The 19342-nt window shown below is 46.7% G+C and overlaps 1 protein-coding gene across 10 annotated transcripts; it reads left to right on the forward strand.

The window, feature by feature from the left end:
* Positions 1-16789, forward strand: PLEKHF2 (pleckstrin homology and FYVE domain containing 2). 10 transcript variants are annotated; one of them, XM_040678622.2, is made up of 2 exons: positions 1-145; positions 13430-16789. In XM_040678622.2, exon 2 carries the CDS (start codon positions 13444-13446, stop codon positions 14191-14193), a length of 750 nt encoding a protein of 249 aa, XP_040534556.1. In that variant the 5' UTR covers positions 1-145; positions 13430-13443; the 3' UTR covers positions 14194-16789. The 10 variants fall into 10 exon arrangements, with proteins under 10 accessions (XP_040534556.1, XP_015138413.1, XP_015138412.1 ...); XM_015282927.4 differs by having other exon boundaries at positions 1-109; XM_015282926.4 differs by having other exon boundaries at positions 8-460.
* The last annotated feature ends 2553 nt before the right edge of the window (positions 16790-19342 follow it).

Consider the following 19342-nt stretch of genomic DNA (forward strand, 5'->3'; position numbering starts at 1 on the left):
GGAGCCCGGCCCCGGCGGGTGCATGACCGCAGCCGAGCGGGGAGAGCGCGGTGGGGTTGGGGCGGCTGCCGGAGCGCGGAGTGCCGGGCGGGGCAGGGTGAGCAGCGCGGTGAGGGCAGCGCGGAACGGACGGCTTTCTGCTCGGGTTTGACCGCCGGAGCGGGGCGGGGAGGCAGAGAAAGAAACTTTCCTGACGGAGCGCTTCCCCGCTGGGGCTCCGGCCGCTCCGCCGCGGCCATGTTGGGAGCCGGGGGCTGCGGGCGGGCGGGGAGCTGCCCCGCGGGAGGGGGCGCGGCGCGGGGCCGGGAGCTGCCGCTCCTCGCTGGGAAGGCGCTGCGGGGGGAGCGGGCGGCTGTCGGGAAGCGAAGGAGTGGCGGCGAGCGCTCGTTTGTCCCGTCCGAAGGGAACTGAGCTTAAACAGGGGAGAAAAAGCCCCGCAGCTGCCAGCCTCGGGCGTTACGTAAGTGCGTGGAACCCTCGATCGGGGTTCCCCGGTGCCCGCGGGTTCGAGGGGTGCGTGAGTTGGGCCCCAAATTAAGGAATAACTGAAAAAGCAGCGGCAGGAAGGAGGTGGAATTGGCGGAGGCGCGTCTGTCAGCGCGTCGGTTGGATGTGCGTTTCCGAGGGGAGCGCCGCTGCGATGTGTGCTGCCCGAGAGCGGATCGCGGGCAGACGCGGTGCCTCCCGCCGAGCGCTGCCTGCCGCTCGTCGTAGGTGGTTACGGACGGCGAACGCGTGCGTCGCGGCGGGGAGCTGGCTGTGCAGCGGCTGCGGGGCGGTGTGTGCCGGCTGTCGCCGGGTGCCGCAGTTGTCAGCGAGCGGAGCGGCCCTCGGGACGGCCCGGGTTCCCGCGGCTGGCTCAGAACCGCCGAGCTCCGGGGCTGGCTGTGCCGGTACGGGCTGCGGCCGGGCCAGCGGCTGGGCGGGCCTGAAAGCAAACCCTGCAACCGGGGCGGATTTCAGAACTGAGATTGCCGATTCCTCTTTCGCTCCCGGCGTAAGGAGAACTTCAGCGCTCAGCTTTCGGTTCTTAGAATGGTGTGTTTTGGGTCGGTTGAGGCTCTCTGATAGGAGGGAAGCGTTTAAAGGCTTCATGTTGGCAGTACAGAGACCCCACGGGCTGCGCCCACCAACGTGAGGGGAGGACGGGGCACTTCAGCACAAGAGGGGCTTTTTTTCCCCTCTGAGTCGTGTTGTGTAAATAATATTGACTAATCCAGTGAGAAATCCCTGTGTGGCTGAATACAGTCTCGTAGAAAGGCGTTGGTTGGATGGGACCTCAGATTCCAACCCCAGATATATCTATCAGCTCAAGTCGTTCAGTGATTCTTTTCCTGGTGTTTTAGGGCCGGTGCTTCTGTTTCAAATGACATCCAGGCCGTGTGTCCAAAATACAGCAAAAGTGAGGCATTGTAAGCACGAGTCCCAAATTCTTCTGCATGTAAATAGCCCACGTGGCTTCTGGAGCAGCTCAGTTCTGTGCTGCAGAGAAAACCACACCGAGGAAGTCCCTGAACCACTAAATGAAAGCCGGCGTGTGGGAGCTCAGAGCTGGATGGGCTTCCCCTGTGTTATCATCCAGGAGCTGAGCAGTGTCTTTTCACCAAGACACGAGTTTTCATTAAGTGCAGTGATTATTTATTTCTATCTGAAGACCACTTATCAGGTGATTGTCAAATAAGGAGGCTCGGATGTTAATTGTGGGCGAGGTTCTTAGATGTCAGTAGGCCGAGGAAGTTGTTGGCTTGCTTTTAATTTCTGCGTTAAGAAATTAAAGCTTGTTCTTACTGCCTAAGTGCTAAAGGCATGTTTGTACTTCCAGGCTCTGTTAGTATTCAGGCTTGCCTTTCCGTTAGCTTTATGTGGCTTTTTAATGACGGATGGTGCTTGTATATGTGTGTTACAGCTCACAGGGATTAATTCAGTAATTTGATAGAAATCTGCTGATCTGGGGATTGTGCTGAAAGCAAATGAAGTGTAAAAACAGACCTGTGAATACTTGATTCTACTTCAAAACTTTGTGCAGCAAATACTCTCTGGCTCTGGGCAGCCTGGCCTAGTGGTTGGCAACCCTGCACGTAGCAGGGGGTTGAAACTAGATGATCATTATGGTCCTTTTCAGCCCAGGCCATTCTATGATTCTATGAAATACAGGTTTTGCTGTTGTAGAATGACTTAGTGTTCATGATTTAGTGGAGGACTTCTTGCAGTTGAGAGGGGAATTAAAGCTGCTCTGTAGGTAGGTGTGGTAGAACGTGCCTACACCTAAACCATTATCTTGGCGTTGTTGTAAACTATAAGCCCTGATGACAACTGTGTTAACAAGCAGAGTCCTGCAAATTCCTACCCACGTCAGTAGTGCTGCTGCAGTGAATGGGTCTTGTGCATGAAGAATTGTTTGACTGAGAGCTGTTGGACAAAGATTCTCCTTTTACAAAAGGAAGTATCATTATGTTCAAGTGTTACTGAACAGAGCAGTATTTTTTGTGATTTCTTTCAGCCTGATATTTTACATAGTCAAAAATGCACTAATATGTTTGCTTTGGCTCCCTGGTGTTGCATAAATAGGTAGGAATGCTGCTACCGTGGGTATAATGATCCTTTCTGCCTGCTTCTGTTGCAACAATGAATAATTTAAGGATTTTGCAATCTATTTTCAAGTGTCGTTTTTTTTTTCCCCTTTGCATTTTGATATTTTACAGTAACGCAGCGTTCAGAATACTGCATATTCGACGGAGCATTTAGGCATTTTGTAGAAGCAGGAAAGAAGGACAAACAGTTGAATCTTCAGGGTTTCCAACTCAGTAACGCTTGCCCCAGTGCTGTTCCTGCACATAAGTTGACACCATGCAAACAGTGAGCTGTGATGGGTGCTGGTGCTGAGTGGGGGCAGTGGGCTGCCAGCCCCTCCTGCATCGAGGGATGGAGTCGTGCTGGGTGCTGCAGCACTCCACGTGCTTTCCCCAGAATTCGAAAGTGCACCAAGTGCATTTGACAAGCTGTCAAAGGCTGGTGAGTGTGTTTCCCAAGAAGGCTGCATAGTTAAGCTGTTATGATTAAGGGATTCTTTCAGGAACTGACTATTTTTTTTTTTTTTTCCTCTGACCATTGCTTGATTGTGAAAGAGCAATGCAACGCGTGGCTTGTGTATTTTAAATATTGTGGGAGAAGTGCAATTTCATTACTGCTAGAGGCAGAGAAGAGACGTGTGTGATTCCAGCCCTTGGGTGCCATCGGGTGTCTTGAAGCAAGGTGTGACAGGATGTGTGCTTGGCTCTGAGCACCATACAGCATTCCAGCTGCCTCTGAGCCCTTCGCTTCTGCTGAAATATTCTGGCCGTTCTGCTTTCCCCACTAAAATACTGAAAAAGTGCTGCTTCTGACTGTGTTATGTACCAGCTACCTGGTCTCCTGATACTAATTCTTCAGTACAGCATAGTGTTTGGTATGTCTCCCACAGTAGAGATTTCTAAACTTATCTGGGGTTCAGGAGCAGCAGGAAGTCAGGGTGGCAGGGGGCTGTGCTGCTCCTGCTTCCCTCTGTGGGAATGCCCACTATTAGCTGGTTAAAGAAGCCTCTTTATTTCCCAAATAAGGCATCTGAATTCTTAAAGGATGCATGCACATGAAAATAATATTTTATATAATTAAAAAAGACAACAAAATAGTGATGATGTGATTATACTTCTGTACTTGTGAGTTGTGGGGCTGCGGGGGAAAACTTTTGCTGTGCTTCTAAGCAGGGCTGGTTAAAAGCAAGTCCTTTTGTTGCAGTTACTTGTTAGCAGCTCATGCCTCATGCCTCGTTCTCACTAATTCTTTCTATGGTGTGGTCGTGCTGTAATCAGTTCTGTATAGTCCAACCCTTACCGGACCACTGTTAAGACTGAGTAACTTCTCTCGTGATGGCGATGGAAGTAATCAGAATGCTGGCAGTTTGATGTACTCATTGGCGATGCTGCAGGAGCACGCTAGCAGACACTGCTTATATCAGCTGCTTATGTCAGAGGACCAAATCCTCTGTTCTGCTTTGACTGAGAGACAGCCTGCCTCCCTGGAACTGTTTTCTGGCCTGAAGCATGCGGCAACTTTTTTCTTAAGTAAGCGCTTCTATATAGTGTATAACATTGATGTGTGACGTGTGGAAGTGTCTGCACGTGTGCCTCCAAAGGCTGCAATTGATGCTTACCACTAAACCAGTCTGATTCTGAAGAGAAACTTGTGAAGTGGGTTTGGCGACGCTTTGTGCTGAACTGCTGTAACTGGGGGGTGGGTTATGTTTTGTGCTAACGATGCTGCACCTCTTCCCCAGCACATTCCCAGAATACTCACTTAAATTATTTATCTCCCCGTTTGAAAGGTGTGCTGTAAATTCCTGTCCCTGTGCTGTGTTGGTACAACATCAGCTTGCACTGGAGTTGTTGGTCAGGTGTATTCTGTTCACTTTTGTCACAGCCCTCCTTCCACGCCCATCTGAGCACAGCAGCACGTGTGCACCGCATGCTACTTGCTGACCATGTAAAGGTAAAACATTGCTGGCTGTCTACGTTGTTGCTTCAAGGAGCTTGAGCTTTTGGGGCTCCGAATCTGTGTAAATATCTTAGTTTTGAAATGGTATCCTGGTGTGTTCCAGAGCACCGGGGATCCTGAGCAAGGAAAAACAGGGAGGGATGGGGCTTGGGGAGCTGCTCCCCTTCCTGCTCCAAGCTAGGCATCTGTCCTGCCAGCAGACAAAAGCAGTATCAGCTACTAACATTTGGTACAAATAGCAGCCTGGCAGTGGCAATAAGCAGCTGATTTCATTATGATGTAGGATCTCTTACAGGACTGTTGCTCCTAGGCTTCTACACCTTCTCCCAGCATGATGGTGTATAGCTCTGTGAGCCCAGCGTATCTGTGCTGCTGGGTCAGGCCCTGTGCTCTGCTCCTTGGACGTATCCTGCACAGCTGCTGCCCACCTGTGCCTCACTGCTTTCCCCAGCGAGGCTTTGTGTCCTCTCACTAGGAACCTTGCTTGGTTTCACAGAGCAGCAGTGCTGAAGCTCTGATTTTTTGAGACCAAAATATGCTGATAAACAGCCCTTGGGAGTAGTGTTGGGCAAGATATTGTGACTTAGAGGGTCAAAGCAGTGGGAAAAGCTTTGGGAGTCAGCACTCCTGAGTTGCTGCATTTTTTTTTTTTCTAATAGGTTGAAGCCTGCTTCCCTTTGCCTCATCTTTTTCCTCAGGTCTCCCCTGTGATTAGTTTGCATTATGACTCATATGGCACATCTGTCAGTTTACAAGGAGGTCAAATCAGTGTTTCTTCCCTGCTGAAATTGATTGTATTAAACTCCAGACCGTAAGGAAAGGCGGTGTGCAGAATCCACACAGCCATTTGGTGAAAATGGGAGCTGGCAGAGCAGCTGGGGCAGCAAAAAATCTCTCTGCTCTTGCTGTGCTGGCCTGCATGCTGCTGGGCAAAGCAGGTGGGGAGAGTCTCCTGCTAAAGATAGCTTCTGTATCCAAACCCACTTGGGAGTGGGCTGGGGAATGTAAGGTCACATAGTTTGTAAGATCCTCCTAGAAACAGTCTCCGTAGTGGAAATGTAATAGGTCTTTCTAGGCATTTTTATCTGGCTTGGGTAATGGCTCTGGGAGACGTTAAGGGTAGCGGGCTTGTCTTGCAGGTTTGACAATAAAGCTTTTGTTTTTCTTCATTTAAAAACATTTACATTCCATGAGCTATTCTTACCCAACCAGTGAATGAAAAGGAAATGACAGTCCTTCCTTCTAAGTTAGGGTATTCTACAATTCCCTATAGTGTACTGAAAGAATTCTTAAGCTGCAAGATGTTAGGTCGTTAAAATAGGAGCTGCCATGGCCTGTGCCCTGAAGAAGTGAGACTTGGGACAGCTATTTGCAGGAGTGTTTGACTTTCTGTCCTGCTATCTGCACCTCTCTGAAGGTCAGAAGAGATTCTGGGTAACGATTGTGCTGGAGAACTGCAGAAAGTCTCATTTCCCTCATTGGTGCCACAGTCACAGAATGGCCCAGGTTGGTAGGGACCTGAAGGATCAGGAATCTCCAGCCCCCCCCACCACAGGCAGGGCCACCAACCTCCACACTTAATACTAGACCAGGCTGCCCTGGGCCCCCTCCAACCTGGCCTTGAACACCTCCACTTGGTGATGTCTCCTTTTGTCATTCCTGCTATTAACTTCCTTTGGGTCTCTCCATCCTTACCAGCTGGTTACAGTACTGATAGCAATGCAGTTTGTGAAGTGCTTTAAGGAATACTTTGCAAACAGGGTAACCTGAGAACTGCTTGTTAGGAAGCCGCACTGCTTTATAAGTAGAGTTGTCCTATCTCATCTTTCATCCGGCCCTTGTTTGTCCCTTCATGGCTCACGGCAGGCAGTGCTGGTTTGTGCATGAGCGCTTGGCTTCTGGTTGCAGCTCTCAGAGCTGAGCTCACAGCACGCCTCATTTTGCCAGCAAAGATGACGTGGTGAAGCATTTGGGACAAATGATGGCATCATCCCTTCTCGTACGTGTTGACGGAAGCTGTGTAGGAGGTGGAATTGGTAAGATTGAAGACTTGTGCTGATTTATCTCCTGACCTGCTTCAGAAATGTGGACTATATGCTGTGCTTGTGTTTAGTTCAGCAGTTTTCCCCAGTGGAACTATTTTCAAAGCATTAGAGATCGCACATGAAAAATTCACGCTGTTTTGTTTGGTAGTAGTGCAGAAGGTCAAGTGTTGCGCTTAAGAACATTACATGTAATGCTAATAGAGATTAAAGTACTGTTGCAGTACTGATGTGCCTCCATAGCTGAGTTTGTCCACAAAAAGACAGAGGATTACTGTGTCAGACCGAGCCTTAAATCACAGGGTTGTATGAGGGTTTTGGGTAACTTAATCCTTTGTGTTCATGTTTATTCCTCAGTAAGTCAAATTAGCGTGTCCTCCTTGCATAGACAGCGGGAGGAAAGCTGAAGGTGTGTGACCTGAAAGTATGGAGTATAACCATTATTTGAAGCCTATTACTGAAAAGCATATGTAACGGGTATGTATGCGAAGTGACTGCACCTGATGGGCCCTCCTTGGGGAGGGGTGAGCTCTTCCTCTGATCCCAGAGAGGACTTTCCTTACAAATCAGTCACTTAATGCCGATTAGGTATCTGCTCTGCAGATGGTCCTCGTCTGCCTTAGGTTTGCAGTTTACTTGCTTTGACTTTGTACGGGCCTTATGGAGCTCCCGTGCCTTTCATGTGTGTTCAGTGTGTGTAATTAATTGTAATAAAACAGGATGGAGTTCTGCTTGAAATTGGTACCATCCAAAACCTTTGAGATGTGGGGTCAGACTTGATGAAACCTTTAATTGTTTGACTCTCGTTTGTATTGAAAAGCCCCAGAAAGCAAAAACTTGCATTATAAAACATGTTCTCCGTGGGCAAGAAAGTAAGTGGGTTACTTCTGAACATACAGTCTGGAACGTACGTTCTGATGCTGCCTGTATGCAGAAATGCAGGTGCAAGAAAAAGGGCTGTGTCTGACACCTGGGCAATCCAGTGGCGTGTTATTACATGCTTTCACCTAGATCTGCTGTTTCTACCTCTTTTCTTCATTCTGTCCCTTTAGCATTCTTCTGTTTCTTCTCTTTATTTTCAGTTCTCCTCGCTTGCTCCACAGTGGCATCACCCAGGTTACAGTGCTTCCTGATACTGTGACCATGAAAAATCCAGTCTGCCTGGTCTGTGTAAATGTAATGTGTTAAACATAATTGTTAGCAACTTAATTGCTCATTGTGATGACGATGATAGATGAACAGGCAATTAAGGCAAGGCCGGTAGCATTTTCCTCCCTTCAAGGAATGCTGAAGCACAGTAATGTTAAAAATGAGGTGCTTATTGATTAACGCTCGTTGGCAGGGGCTGTGCACTGGGTGAGGCTGGTTCTTGCCTGGGTCAGAAAGTAGTGGAGCTGTGCTGGTGCTGTTGCTTTGCTAAAGGAGCCAGAGAGTTGGGGTTGCATCCTCCTCATACATGCTTTCTGCGCCTGCCTGGCAGGGAGCCCTGCTCATGGAAGTGCTGTGCCCTGAGCAGGGTAAGGAAACGAGGCTGTGCTGAGCTGCGTGCAGCCCACGTCACTGAGACATAGGATAAGCATTCTTCTCTTGTAAGTAACGTCTCTAGAAGTATTCCGTTTGGAAAGATTGCTTTAATCATCAGGATGCTGCGGCACAAAGAAACGCTTGTGTGCCAAGTGACTGGTTTCACACGCGGCCACTTCAAGGGTATTATCAGTCTAGTGGCCAGGAGTGCCGTGCATTTGCTGTAGTTTCCAACTTCCTAAGCGTGTGTTTTGTTGTGGATAAGTGAAATTTCTTGTGAGTAAAATTAATAATACCTTAATGTCAGGCAGTTCTGCATAGGGTAGTGAAGTGGGGACTTCCTGTTGTGAAATAACGTATCACCTTTAAGTTGGCTATTATGCTACAGGGAAGAAAGTCTTTGCCCAGCATCCCCATCTTGAAATGGGCTTCCTGAGAGCATATGTCAGAAGGAGGGTGAACGGAAAGTACTGCAGCATCCTGAGAATTGCCATTTCTTTGTTGGGAAAGGCTGCCAGACTTGCTTGTGGTGCAGCTGTACGTAGCTAATCTTTCTCAGATGATGATTTGTTTATTTCTGTGCTGTTCCAACTAGCAACTAGCCCCACACTGCAGCCTGTATGCAGAAATGGGAGCTGATGTGATGGGCTGGTGATCCTCTCAGACAAACAGAGCTGCTCTTGCAGAGGGGCTTGGTAACAACTGTTTATGAGGGTGGATAGTGACAGGACAAGGGGGAATGGTTTTAAACTGAGATGGGAGGTTGATGTTGAGTATTAGGAGGAAGTTTTTCACACACAGGGTGGTGGCACACTGGAACAGGTTGCCCAAGGAGGTTGTGGATGCCCCATCCCTGGAGGCATTGAAGGCCAGGCTGGATGTGGCTCTGGACAGTCTGGTGTGGTGGTTGATAACCCTGCACATAGCAGGGGGGTTGAAACTCGATGATCATTGTGGTCCTTTTCAGCTCAGGTCATTCTATGGTTCTAGGAGTGTGGATGCCAAAAGTGGGAAATGAGACAAACATGATAGAAGTCTTAACAACTATGCTTGAGAGTTTTGATTTCATAGCATCCACAAACTGATACTACGCTTAAAACAGTTCTGCTCTCCTTAAGCGGATTTGTCTAGCCTGCCATTTTGAAGCCTGTGGTTCTTTCTTATTCCCTGTTTGCTTTGGGGAAGATGTGGGGTGTATTTCCAGCAATTTGCCATCACTCGGGGTTTGTTTTGTTTGATCAGATCTTGAAATTCTACATCTCAAGGGCAGTAAACCAGTATGTTTCTTATAGTGGTCAGCAGTGGAAACCTCAGGAGAAAGCGTAGGAAGTGTTGCCACCTGACTCCAGTGGATGATCTGTTATCTTCTGCAGTATATCTGAATGTGCTCTAAGAGAAGACAGTGCGAAAGGCTGGGAAAGGATAATTTTTGCATAGATTTGAACTGTGACTTCTTGAGGTCAAAAGTTCCATTGTGTTTTACTTACCAGGAGAGTAAAACATCCGCGGTGTCTTCTGGTTTCACATCTCCTGGGTCTGTGTGCCTGTGGGAAGAAGAGGGGTACCTCTTGTAATGTCAGCTCCTGGGACTTAGAGATAGCTTCTCTTTTTCTATTCCTAGTCTAATGTTTTCCAAGGTTGGTTATTTCCAATTGTTATTCTCTTTCTTCAGGCTTTTCGTCCACTTCTCAACCGTCTTCCTTCCTCAAAAAATGCTAGTGAAAGTAAATGAGCATCACATGGCATTTCAGAAGGATTTAAAGGCTTGGATTTAAAGACATAACATTGTGAGAAAAGTGTCAGAGTGCTTATTTCAGAAACTGTTAGTGTGAAAAAAAACATATGTTTTGCCTTGGAAGAAGGTGGAAGGATCCACATGCAGCCTATGGCTTTTATGACCTTAGCTGAGACTGCTGGGCGAGGATTTGCTGAGTATTACAGACATAAGCTTCGATGCAGAAGAGATGCTATTCTTTTTTTGTCTTTTTGTCCGTCCTAATGGTCATTAACTTGCCCAAAATTCTTGCATGCAGTCCAGTGACTGGTTGCATTAACCACCAGCTGAAAGTACAGCCTTGCCCAAGTTCTGGAGTCATGTGCCACGGTTTTAATCCACGGTGATGATTAAACACTCCCTGTTAGAGCTGTCTTCTCTTCAGTCGCCCTAGAGAACATTTAATTAAACCTTTAGCCTCTTCTCCCCCTGTTTTCTCCTCGCAGGGACTTGTATTTTGAAAGCTCACACAGTGACCTTGGGCCGAGTTCGCTCTTTGCTTGGCAGCAGGAGCAGGAGCGCAGCTTGCGGGTTGCTGTCATCTCACACCAAGAGCTCGCCGCGGTGACGCGTATGGTTGTGGGTAGTTTTTTGTTTCGTTTGATTTTTCCTTTTTTTTTTTATCCCTTGTGAACTAGCAGGATCACTCAGCTTGTTGTGATTTACACATTAGTGATACGAAGCGTAGGCTTAGGAGCAGTGCGTGCTGGTACGGGTTAGCAGAGAAGCGCGTTGCTCTGCTCAGCATCCCTCTGCTCTGCTGCTTGGCTTCTTTCCCCTCCTTGCAGAGGATGAGGAGTTGCTGGGTGACCCCATGAGTGACCCCTCGCTGTGGCAGCCCAAGGCCGCCCTTGGTTTGGATGTGGCACCAAGTTGCTCAGGAGGGCTGCGTGCTGCCTGTGTGTTGTGAGATAGCAGTGGTTGCTGTTAGCCTTCGCTGCTAGCCTTGCTCTTTGTTTTTTTGAGCCTAGGACAACAGCAAACAAACCCGGAAACCTTGGGTAACCTCATCTGCATTCCCTCCTTAGTGCTTTCTGCTGGGAGCTGCGGCCACCAGCAGCATTTCTTCCCAGTAGTGGTGTAGTAGAGGTGAAGCTGGTTGCTTGCCTAAAACCTCATTTAAACTTCTTCCCCAGTGCAGGTGGAGGTAGGCGGCTGTAGAGATTTAAAGAGTGATAGCAGTGCATCTAGATGTTAATGCTGAAACAAGCAGGTAAGTGTAGGTTGTGTGTGCACACCCATGTGTGCTCGTGTTTATATTGAGACTTGGAGTGCTTCAAAGAACTTAGGTTCTGTTGGAAGGTGTATTTGGGGTATGCCTGAATAATAATGTCATGAAAAAAAGAAACACAATAGAATGAGTCATGTTGATGTAACTTGAATCTGTTGCTATTCTCTGGGCGGGGGAAGGAAAATGTCCTGGTGTTTACTGTAATACTCGTGTTTGCTCATGGGTTTAAGCCAGCCTGCTTTCTGTGCCTGGCCCTGGCGGAGCATCTCCTCACCATAAATGAGCATCGCCACACGAGGAGGGTGGGGCTCCATCTTCTTTTGGGTTTGGTGCTGTGGGCTGTAGGGATTCATTATTGCCCTTCCTGGACATCTTTCTTTAACAGAGTGATGGGCAAAGCTTCGAGGACCTTGGCAAGAACAGGAAAATCCAGTTTGGAACATCTGGCGGGGAAGGAGATGGATAGAGAGATGGATGGAGTTGCTTGGTTTGTTTTTTTTCCTTCCATTTGGACTCCCTGTCTTCAGAGATAGGCGAGAAGCATTTCAGCACTCGGAAACTTAGTGAAGATAGCAGTGGTTATTCTGGTTGAAGGCCAGAAAGAAACGTATCATCTGCAGCAAAGCTGACTTAAGCGTACTGCTAGGGAAATATTTTTATCTGATCAAATAAGAAGGCAGTAGGTGAGGCAGGAGAGGAGGTCAGGCTGTTTTTTTTTTCTTTTCCCTCTTCTTTTTTCTTTAATTCATTTCTTAGGTTTGACTGAAACCTGGTGGAGGTGGTCTGGGTGCACTGCATGCCTCGATGCAGCACAACTGCATTTCTTGATCCCTTTCTTTTTTTCATCAGCCAGTTTGTGATTTATTCTGACCGACTGCAGATCAAAATAACTTTGTTTTGGGGAGCTTTGTACTCCCACTGTCAGGCTGTAAACCTGAATACTGCTGTATTGAAATAGCTTAACTCCTGTCATGAGGCGTGTAATGAAAATTCAGAAGAAATGCTGGACAGTACCTCTGAGAAATGATTCTTCTGTCTTCATTGTGAGACGTAGGTACAAGATCATATAGAATCATAGAATCACGAGGCTGGAAAGGACCTACAAGATCATCTATAGTCCAACCGTCCTCCTGTCACCATTACTACCACAAGCTACTTAAGCCATATCTTGTAGCACCTCATCCAGGTGCCTCTTGAACAAATACAGTAAATATAGTTGAATATAGCGTACATAGTTTTAAAATGGTTGGCTTACTTATATTTGAGTAAGTCTGTTTGTTAAAACTATTTTAGTATGTGCGTTGAAATCGTTGTTCATAGGGGTGGTACAGCTCTCAAAGCAGTTACTTAAATGTGATTAAAAAGTAACATCTAACTGTGGGTTCATGGAATCTGAATAAGGGCAGCATGCTTGTCTAGGTGAGGCCTGATGAGAGAGACCTCTGCAAATGACTTTCTGTACAGGAGTTCTGTCCCTATTTTGTAGGGAAGTACCTCAGTTTGCAGGAAGAAGATTGATGTGCTCAGTGTTTGTGCTGGTCTGAGCAGCATCAAGGCCTTGTTTCAGCCCTGTTTCATTTCATGTAAAGGCTGATCCCGTACTGGAGGCAGGCAGTGTAAATCTGAAAGAACAGATTTTGACCTCTGCATGGGAAGCTCTGAGTTAAAGGCAGGCTAAAGAGCTGGTTGCAGAGGTGTGAATCGCTGCAGGAACTTATTTTCAGCTAACCTTTGGGTGCTTTATTGTCTTGCCCTTTCATGAGAAGATCTTATTCGCTGTTAGGGGAAGAAAAAGGGGATCATTTAATCCGTAACTGGAACGTACTATTCTGTAGCTTATTTTATCAACACTTCCTGACACGCAAAGGCTTCCTGCCTCAACTTTCAGCCGGTGCAAGTCACTCACTGTTTCTCAGGAGCAGCGTGGAACTGTGTGACCTGTCCTCTGTGGCGGGCTGCCTGTGTGCATTATGTAATTGGGATGTATGTAGATGTGTTCAAGTCAAGATGTATGTAATAATATTACCAGAGGGGAAGCCTCCTTGTCTGTTGCCTGAAGCTCTCAGGAACAGCACTGTAGGTGCTGTCTGTGTGACAAAGATAGCAGCTGTCAGCTGAATGGAACATTTATGCTTCTAAAAAGGACTAATCAGTTGCTAAAAATTCTCAAGAGTTAATGCTTATTGAAATCTAGCCCGTGTTGGCACTTCTGAGCCAGCAGGTTCTGTTGGATATTTTGAGCAGTGCGGGGTTGGTGCCTTCCTTGTGGAAGTCTGCTGTTGAATCAGTTTTGTTCTAATTACAAACTTGTTTTTTTCCTACTCTTAGGATACTTGTGAAAGATGGTGGATCGTTTGGCAAACAGCGAGGCAAATACTAGAAGAATAAGTATAGTGGAAAACTGCTTTGGAGCAGCTGGTCAGCCTTTGACTATCCCTGGTCGCGTTCTCATTGGAGAGGGAGTATTAACGAAGCTGTGTAGGAAGAAGCCCAAAGCGAGGCAGTTCTTCCTGTTCAATGACATTCTTGTTTATGGTAATATTGTCATCCAGAAGAAGAAATACAATAAGCAGCACATAATCCCGTTGGAAAACGTCACCATTGATTCCATCCAGGATGAGGGAGACTTGCGGAATGGGTGGCTCATCAAGACGCCTACTAAGTCTTTTGCAGTTTATGCTGCCACTGCTACGGAGAAGTCTGAGTGGATGAACCATATAAATAAGTGTGTTTCTGATTTGCTTTCCAAGAGTGGGAAGACTCCTAGCAATGAGCATGCGGCTGTCTGGGTGCCAGACTCAGAAGCCACTGTCTGCATGCGCTGTCAGAAAGCAAAGTTTACCCCCGTCAACCGTCGTCACCACTGCCGCAAGTGTGGCTTTGTTGTCTGCGGGCCTTGCTCTGAGAAGAGGTTCCTTCTCCCCAGCCAGTCTTCCAAGCCTGTGAGGATTTGCGACTTCTGCTATGATCTTCTTTCTACTGGGGAGATGACTGCTTGTCAGTCCACGAGATCAGACTCCTACAGCCAGTCGCCTAAGTCTTCTTTAAATGATGCATCTGATGATGATGATGATGAAGACAGTAGTGATTAAAAACCAAACGTTTGTGTTTCAGACCGTACGGAGCTGCTTTTGGGGAAGCCTGTAGTGAGGTTCCCTGGAAAAATCCTGTTCTAGCCATAAAATATGCCTGAATATCTCCAATTGCGATGTGCCTCGATCTATGAGTTCTCTAGACAATAGATTTTTCACTCCTCTGCAGGGATAGACTGTTGCAAGTGTTATCAGATTGTTTTCCAATTTCTTATACTTGAGTTCTGTCTAGGTTAGACTTTCGTGGAAGATTGGAAAATAGAAAGTACTTTTCTTAATTTAACAACCCACGCTTCCTAATGTTTCATATCAATATATTATGTGGGGTGGTTTTCTTTTTTGTTGGTATGGAGAGGGAAACTGTAAGCACGCATAGAACAGTGATGTTTTGGTTAATCCCACAGACCTTCTGTTTTTGTAAACGTGGTGTATGACAAGTTGAGATGTGACATGATTACAAATCTCAGCGTCACAGGACTTGGGAACTGTCTTGTTTTGCTCTTATTTATGACCTCCTATACCAAGCAGTGCCTTGTAACACTTGTGCTGATTCAGGAAGAAACAATCCTATTTCGTGCTGTCTGTATTCACCTGATGCTGGTATCTGAGAGATTGTTGGTGCTATAGAGAATAACTGCTGTGTTCAAAGCGGAGCTCTCAGCTGCACACCCACAGGCTGAGGGGAAGTGGACCCCACACCCTCACCGCTCAGGCAGCCTCAAAGCTGCCCAGCCCTGTGGGCTTCGATGGGGTTCTCTCCACAGGAGCTGTGCTGTGAGTTGAGACCTGGAGATGGGAAGCTGAGGGTGACTTTTCACAGGGATATCCACACGCTTTCTTCTCAGAGCAGTTTAGAAGTTTATAATCTGGCAGATGCAAACTGAGATTTTAGTGGGGCGATACAGCATTTTGCTGTGATAGCTTATATTTTTGGAGATGTTTCCCACATGCGACACTAACTTGTTTCTTAAAACATTGATGAGAGTTTTTTTTTCCCACTTTCTTCCCAAACCTTACCGGCTTTGTATAAGAATAACCTCAAATTTTGAACAGGCAGCCTGCAAATCTGCACGTGAAATTGGCTTTCCTTTGTACACAGCTGACCTCAGGATACATGTGAGATGCAAGTTGTTTCATTCTAAACGTGTGCCCAGGACCAAGAAAGATATATTTAAGAACTATAATAAGATAGTGCAGAAAACGTCTCTACCGTAGCATTCACTTTTATTCTTAAGAAGTTCTTAATGCAGAAATGTCATGTTCCTATGTATATGTAAAGGTTAGACTTGTGAAAACATGTTAACCCCTCCCTTTCCCCCCCCCCCCCAAATGCTATGTTTTTATATTTTTATAAAGGTAATGTCAATTTTGAAGGGGAAAAATATCTTTGAAATAGTTGTATGAATATAATAGCAACTGACTTTATACAAAAAAAAAAAGGTTAAAGTTTAAGTGACAGTTTCTGCACTGTTTGCCTTGGCTGGCAATAATTGGGTTAAATATTTATTGAATAAACAATCAATGCTGCATATTGCACTAGTCTCCCATTCTTGTACACTGTATGTCGGTCATTAAAGAAAGAAATTAGCAAAGCTCTTGAAAGCCATCTCACTCAGTGAGATTCCTGGTAGCTAATGATGCACTGAGCATCTTCAGGGAGGCACTGTGCGTTAATTGTCTGCAGTACATCGCTTCGGGTGAAAGTAAGGGGAATGGTTTTAGCTTGGGCTGCTTCTGAAAATAACTCTTTAAAAGCACTGAAGAGCATTTGATCTGCTTTGCAATAAACGCAAAAAGGAGAAAACGCTTTCTGGTAGATGTTGGGGACCAGGAAGGTTGTGTAAGATTGCCAGGTAAGCGATGTACAGCTGTATGTATTTGAAGACTGAAATAGCTAATTACATACGCTCCCTCCTTGAAAGGCCGGGGAATGGGAAAATGGGCTATTCTGAGAAGGCACTTTCTGCTCATAGTGCTCACTTTTTGTATCTATCTTAATCAGAACGCTTTTAAGTTTCAGGAACAGAGACCTTTAGCTTCAATTTTTGTACAGATTCAGAATGCAAACTTTCCTTGTGCATATGTTCTAATGACTAACAGGAATGTTCTTCCTGATGCGATTGCTTTCCTTTCCTGCACTGTCAGACCTGGTTGAAGGTTCAATCTTTCTGTGTATTTTTTTTTGTGTGTGTGTTTCTATGTGTTGTGTTTACTTTCCAGCACTTTGTGGGGGAAAGGAGTTGGATCACATCCTGTATTCTGCAGAATGTTCTTGTATCTGCTTCAAGTACCTTCTTTCTGGAATGAAACTTGCACTGATCCCTGAAGCTGTAACCAAACCAATGTTTTCTTTGGGGGGGGAGGGGTTTTTCATTTGAAATGGATGTATGTGGTCCAAACGTTTTGAGGAAGTATTAAAAAAGCAGTGCTCTGTGGTAATAGTTATATCCCTCAGCTGGATTTGCTTAAAGCTTCACGGAACGGACTTGCCGTCAACTCCTCTCGTTACTTACAGACTCCAGGAAGGGCTCGTTTTGTTCTTTGTAATCTCGTTCTGTCAGATGATTTTATTCACAAATATATGGTGTAGCTTCAAGCCTACGTGTTCACTTTTCTTTAACTGTGGGCCTTGGAGGGTGACAGGAAAAAGCAACTGCCCCTCCCCCCCCCCCCCAAACGAACAGCAGGTGTGTTTGTTTTCAAGACTGATTAATAAAACTGGGGATAAATACGCATGCAGGAGGAGATTAACAATTACCCTTGGAATGAATGCAGTTATGGATTTAGAAGCCACTTCTGCAGTTGCCTGCAGCATCTCTTTGGCAAGGCTCTGCTTTCAGCGTCTGCTCTGTAGGAGCAGCCACACAGAAGGAACAAATCCCGCTTTGTTTCAGTGAGTTCAGATTTGCATGCTCTGCACCTTGCCCAGGAGTCTGTACTTCATTTGTTGGAGATGCTAAAAGACAGATGTGAGGGGTTGAAACCAGATGATCTTTGAGGTCCTTTTCAACCTAGGCCATTCTATGACAGGGAGAAGGCTTCCGTAGGTTTTTAATTGAAGCCCATGACTTCAGCTCGTGCTCTTATCTCAAGATAACGATGCTGATTAAGTGAGACTGTTTTGCATCTGATGCATGTGAACTTCCTGCATCTGTGAGTAACCTGCGAGGACTGAGCACTGCTGCTCTGCTTAAAAGGAAGTTTTAAAAACCAAACCAGGTGAGTGGCTGTAGTGAAAGCTGAGAGGGGCTTTTAGTGTCCCTCATCTCACAGGCAGATTATGAAAATGACGTGCAGAAACATTCTGCTTATCGTGGGGCTTTCCCCTGGGGATAGGCTTGAGTTAATCTCCTGGTGCAAATGAAATAGGGGTTATCCTTGTTACTGGTTAATGTTTAAATGGAAGCAGATTAGGGATTGTGTTACCATCGTTTTGTGTTTTCCTCTAATTGCTGATAGAAGACCGCCTGGTTCTGTTAGCAGATACAGCTGCAGAAGGGCAGGGATCTTCCACTGCCTGAACACTGATTTATTTTTATTTCTATTAGCAGCAGCAAATTATTGTGGTAAATATTAGAAATCGTCTTGGCTACGTACTGCCTTGTGTTGGATGGAATGTGAGATCCTTGTTTGTGCCTGAGGACTGCCTTTGCCAGAGCTGGCTGCTGTGCTTCTGGGCAGCTCTGGGTGCAGAGAATCTCTGCTCTGTTCCCTTGTTGTGCTGAAGTTTGGGGTTGCTGGGGAGTGCAGTGCAGTGACAGATGGGCCCGGCGTGCAGTGAGACGGCTCTGTTACCCTGTATGGGTCTGAAAGTGTCCTAAAGCTCCACTGGGAATAAGAAGCCTGAATCTCAGTCTTCAGAGAAAAGAAGTGTTTTCTGAACTACTTTTTAATTGTCCATAAAATGCTACCCGTGACCTGAGTAAAAATTGGAACACTGCACTGAATGGACGTTTGAGCACATTTAGGATGAAAACAAAGAAAAGTGAGATTAGATTGGATTGACAGTGAGATGATCTGTGAAGAACAGGAGGATTTTCAGTGTTACTTGTATCCGGTGCTTTAAGAATCTGTCTCACATTAACTTCTTGCAGCATAAGAAGTTACAGGGTAGCAGCAGAACCCAGCATGGGATGAAAGCAGGCTTTGGGATTTTTATCCTTTCACAGAACCCCAGGATGGCTGAGGCTGGCGGGGCCCTCTGGGCCATCTGGCCCACCTCTGCTCCAGCAGGGACACCCAGGGCGGGGCCCAGGCCCTAAGGAGGAGACCTCAGGGCCTCTGGTGCTTTGGCCTGGTGCTCGGGCATGGCACAGCACAGCAGTGCTGCCTGGTGCTCAGAGGGAACCCCTGTGCTCCAGTTTGTGCCCATGGCCTCTTGTTCTGGCACTGAGCACCACTGAACAGAGCCTGGCTCTGTCTTAACATCTTCAGGTGTTTATGTAGACTGATGAGGTCCCCCAGAGCCCCCTCTTCTCCATGCTGAGCAGGCCCAGCTCTCTCTTCTTCTCACAGATGGGGGGCTTCAGGCCCTGCAGCATCTTTGTTCCCCTTGCTGGACTCTCTCCAGTGTGTCTCTCCTGTACTGGGGCCCCAAAACTGGGTTTAGCACTCCAGGTGTGGCCTCATCAGAGTAGAGATTATTCTTGGTTATACAGGGAGTAACTGGATTAAATGGTATGAAAGTATCTAATATTAGCCTTTGAAAAGGTTTCCACACCAAGTTACAGCAATCTCCAAGAAGCCGCTGGGGATAGGGAGCTGCTTGTTCTGAGTATTGGTCAATTCCTTTGGTATGTCCTCAGCCCAGTCTTGTGCAGACTTCTGTGAAGTCCCTCCAGCATGAGATGGGCACCTGCTTCCTTGTGTACAGACACATATCTATGTGCACTTCCTTCCTGATCCACCTGACTCACTTCATACCAGCCCTATCGTGGAGATAACAACTGTGGGCTGAGCCCGCCTCTCCTGCCTGACACAGGCACTGTGAATGCGGCTCTGCAGTTAGGCTGGGCCGTGGGAGCTCTGGGGTGTGCGTGTGGGGAAGAAGGAAGGCAACAGAGGTAATAGCTACATTGAGAAAATGAATGTATTAATAAATTAATGTAGTCTGGAAGCCTCTCAGTCCACCATGAGCATCCGAAGTGCT

This window comes from Gallus gallus, chromosome 2, assembly GCF_016699485.2.
Source record: "Gallus gallus isolate bGalGal1 chromosome 2, bGalGal1.mat.broiler.GRCg7b, whole genome shotgun sequence".
NCBI lineage: Eukaryota > Metazoa > Chordata > Aves > Galliformes > Phasianidae > Gallus > Gallus gallus.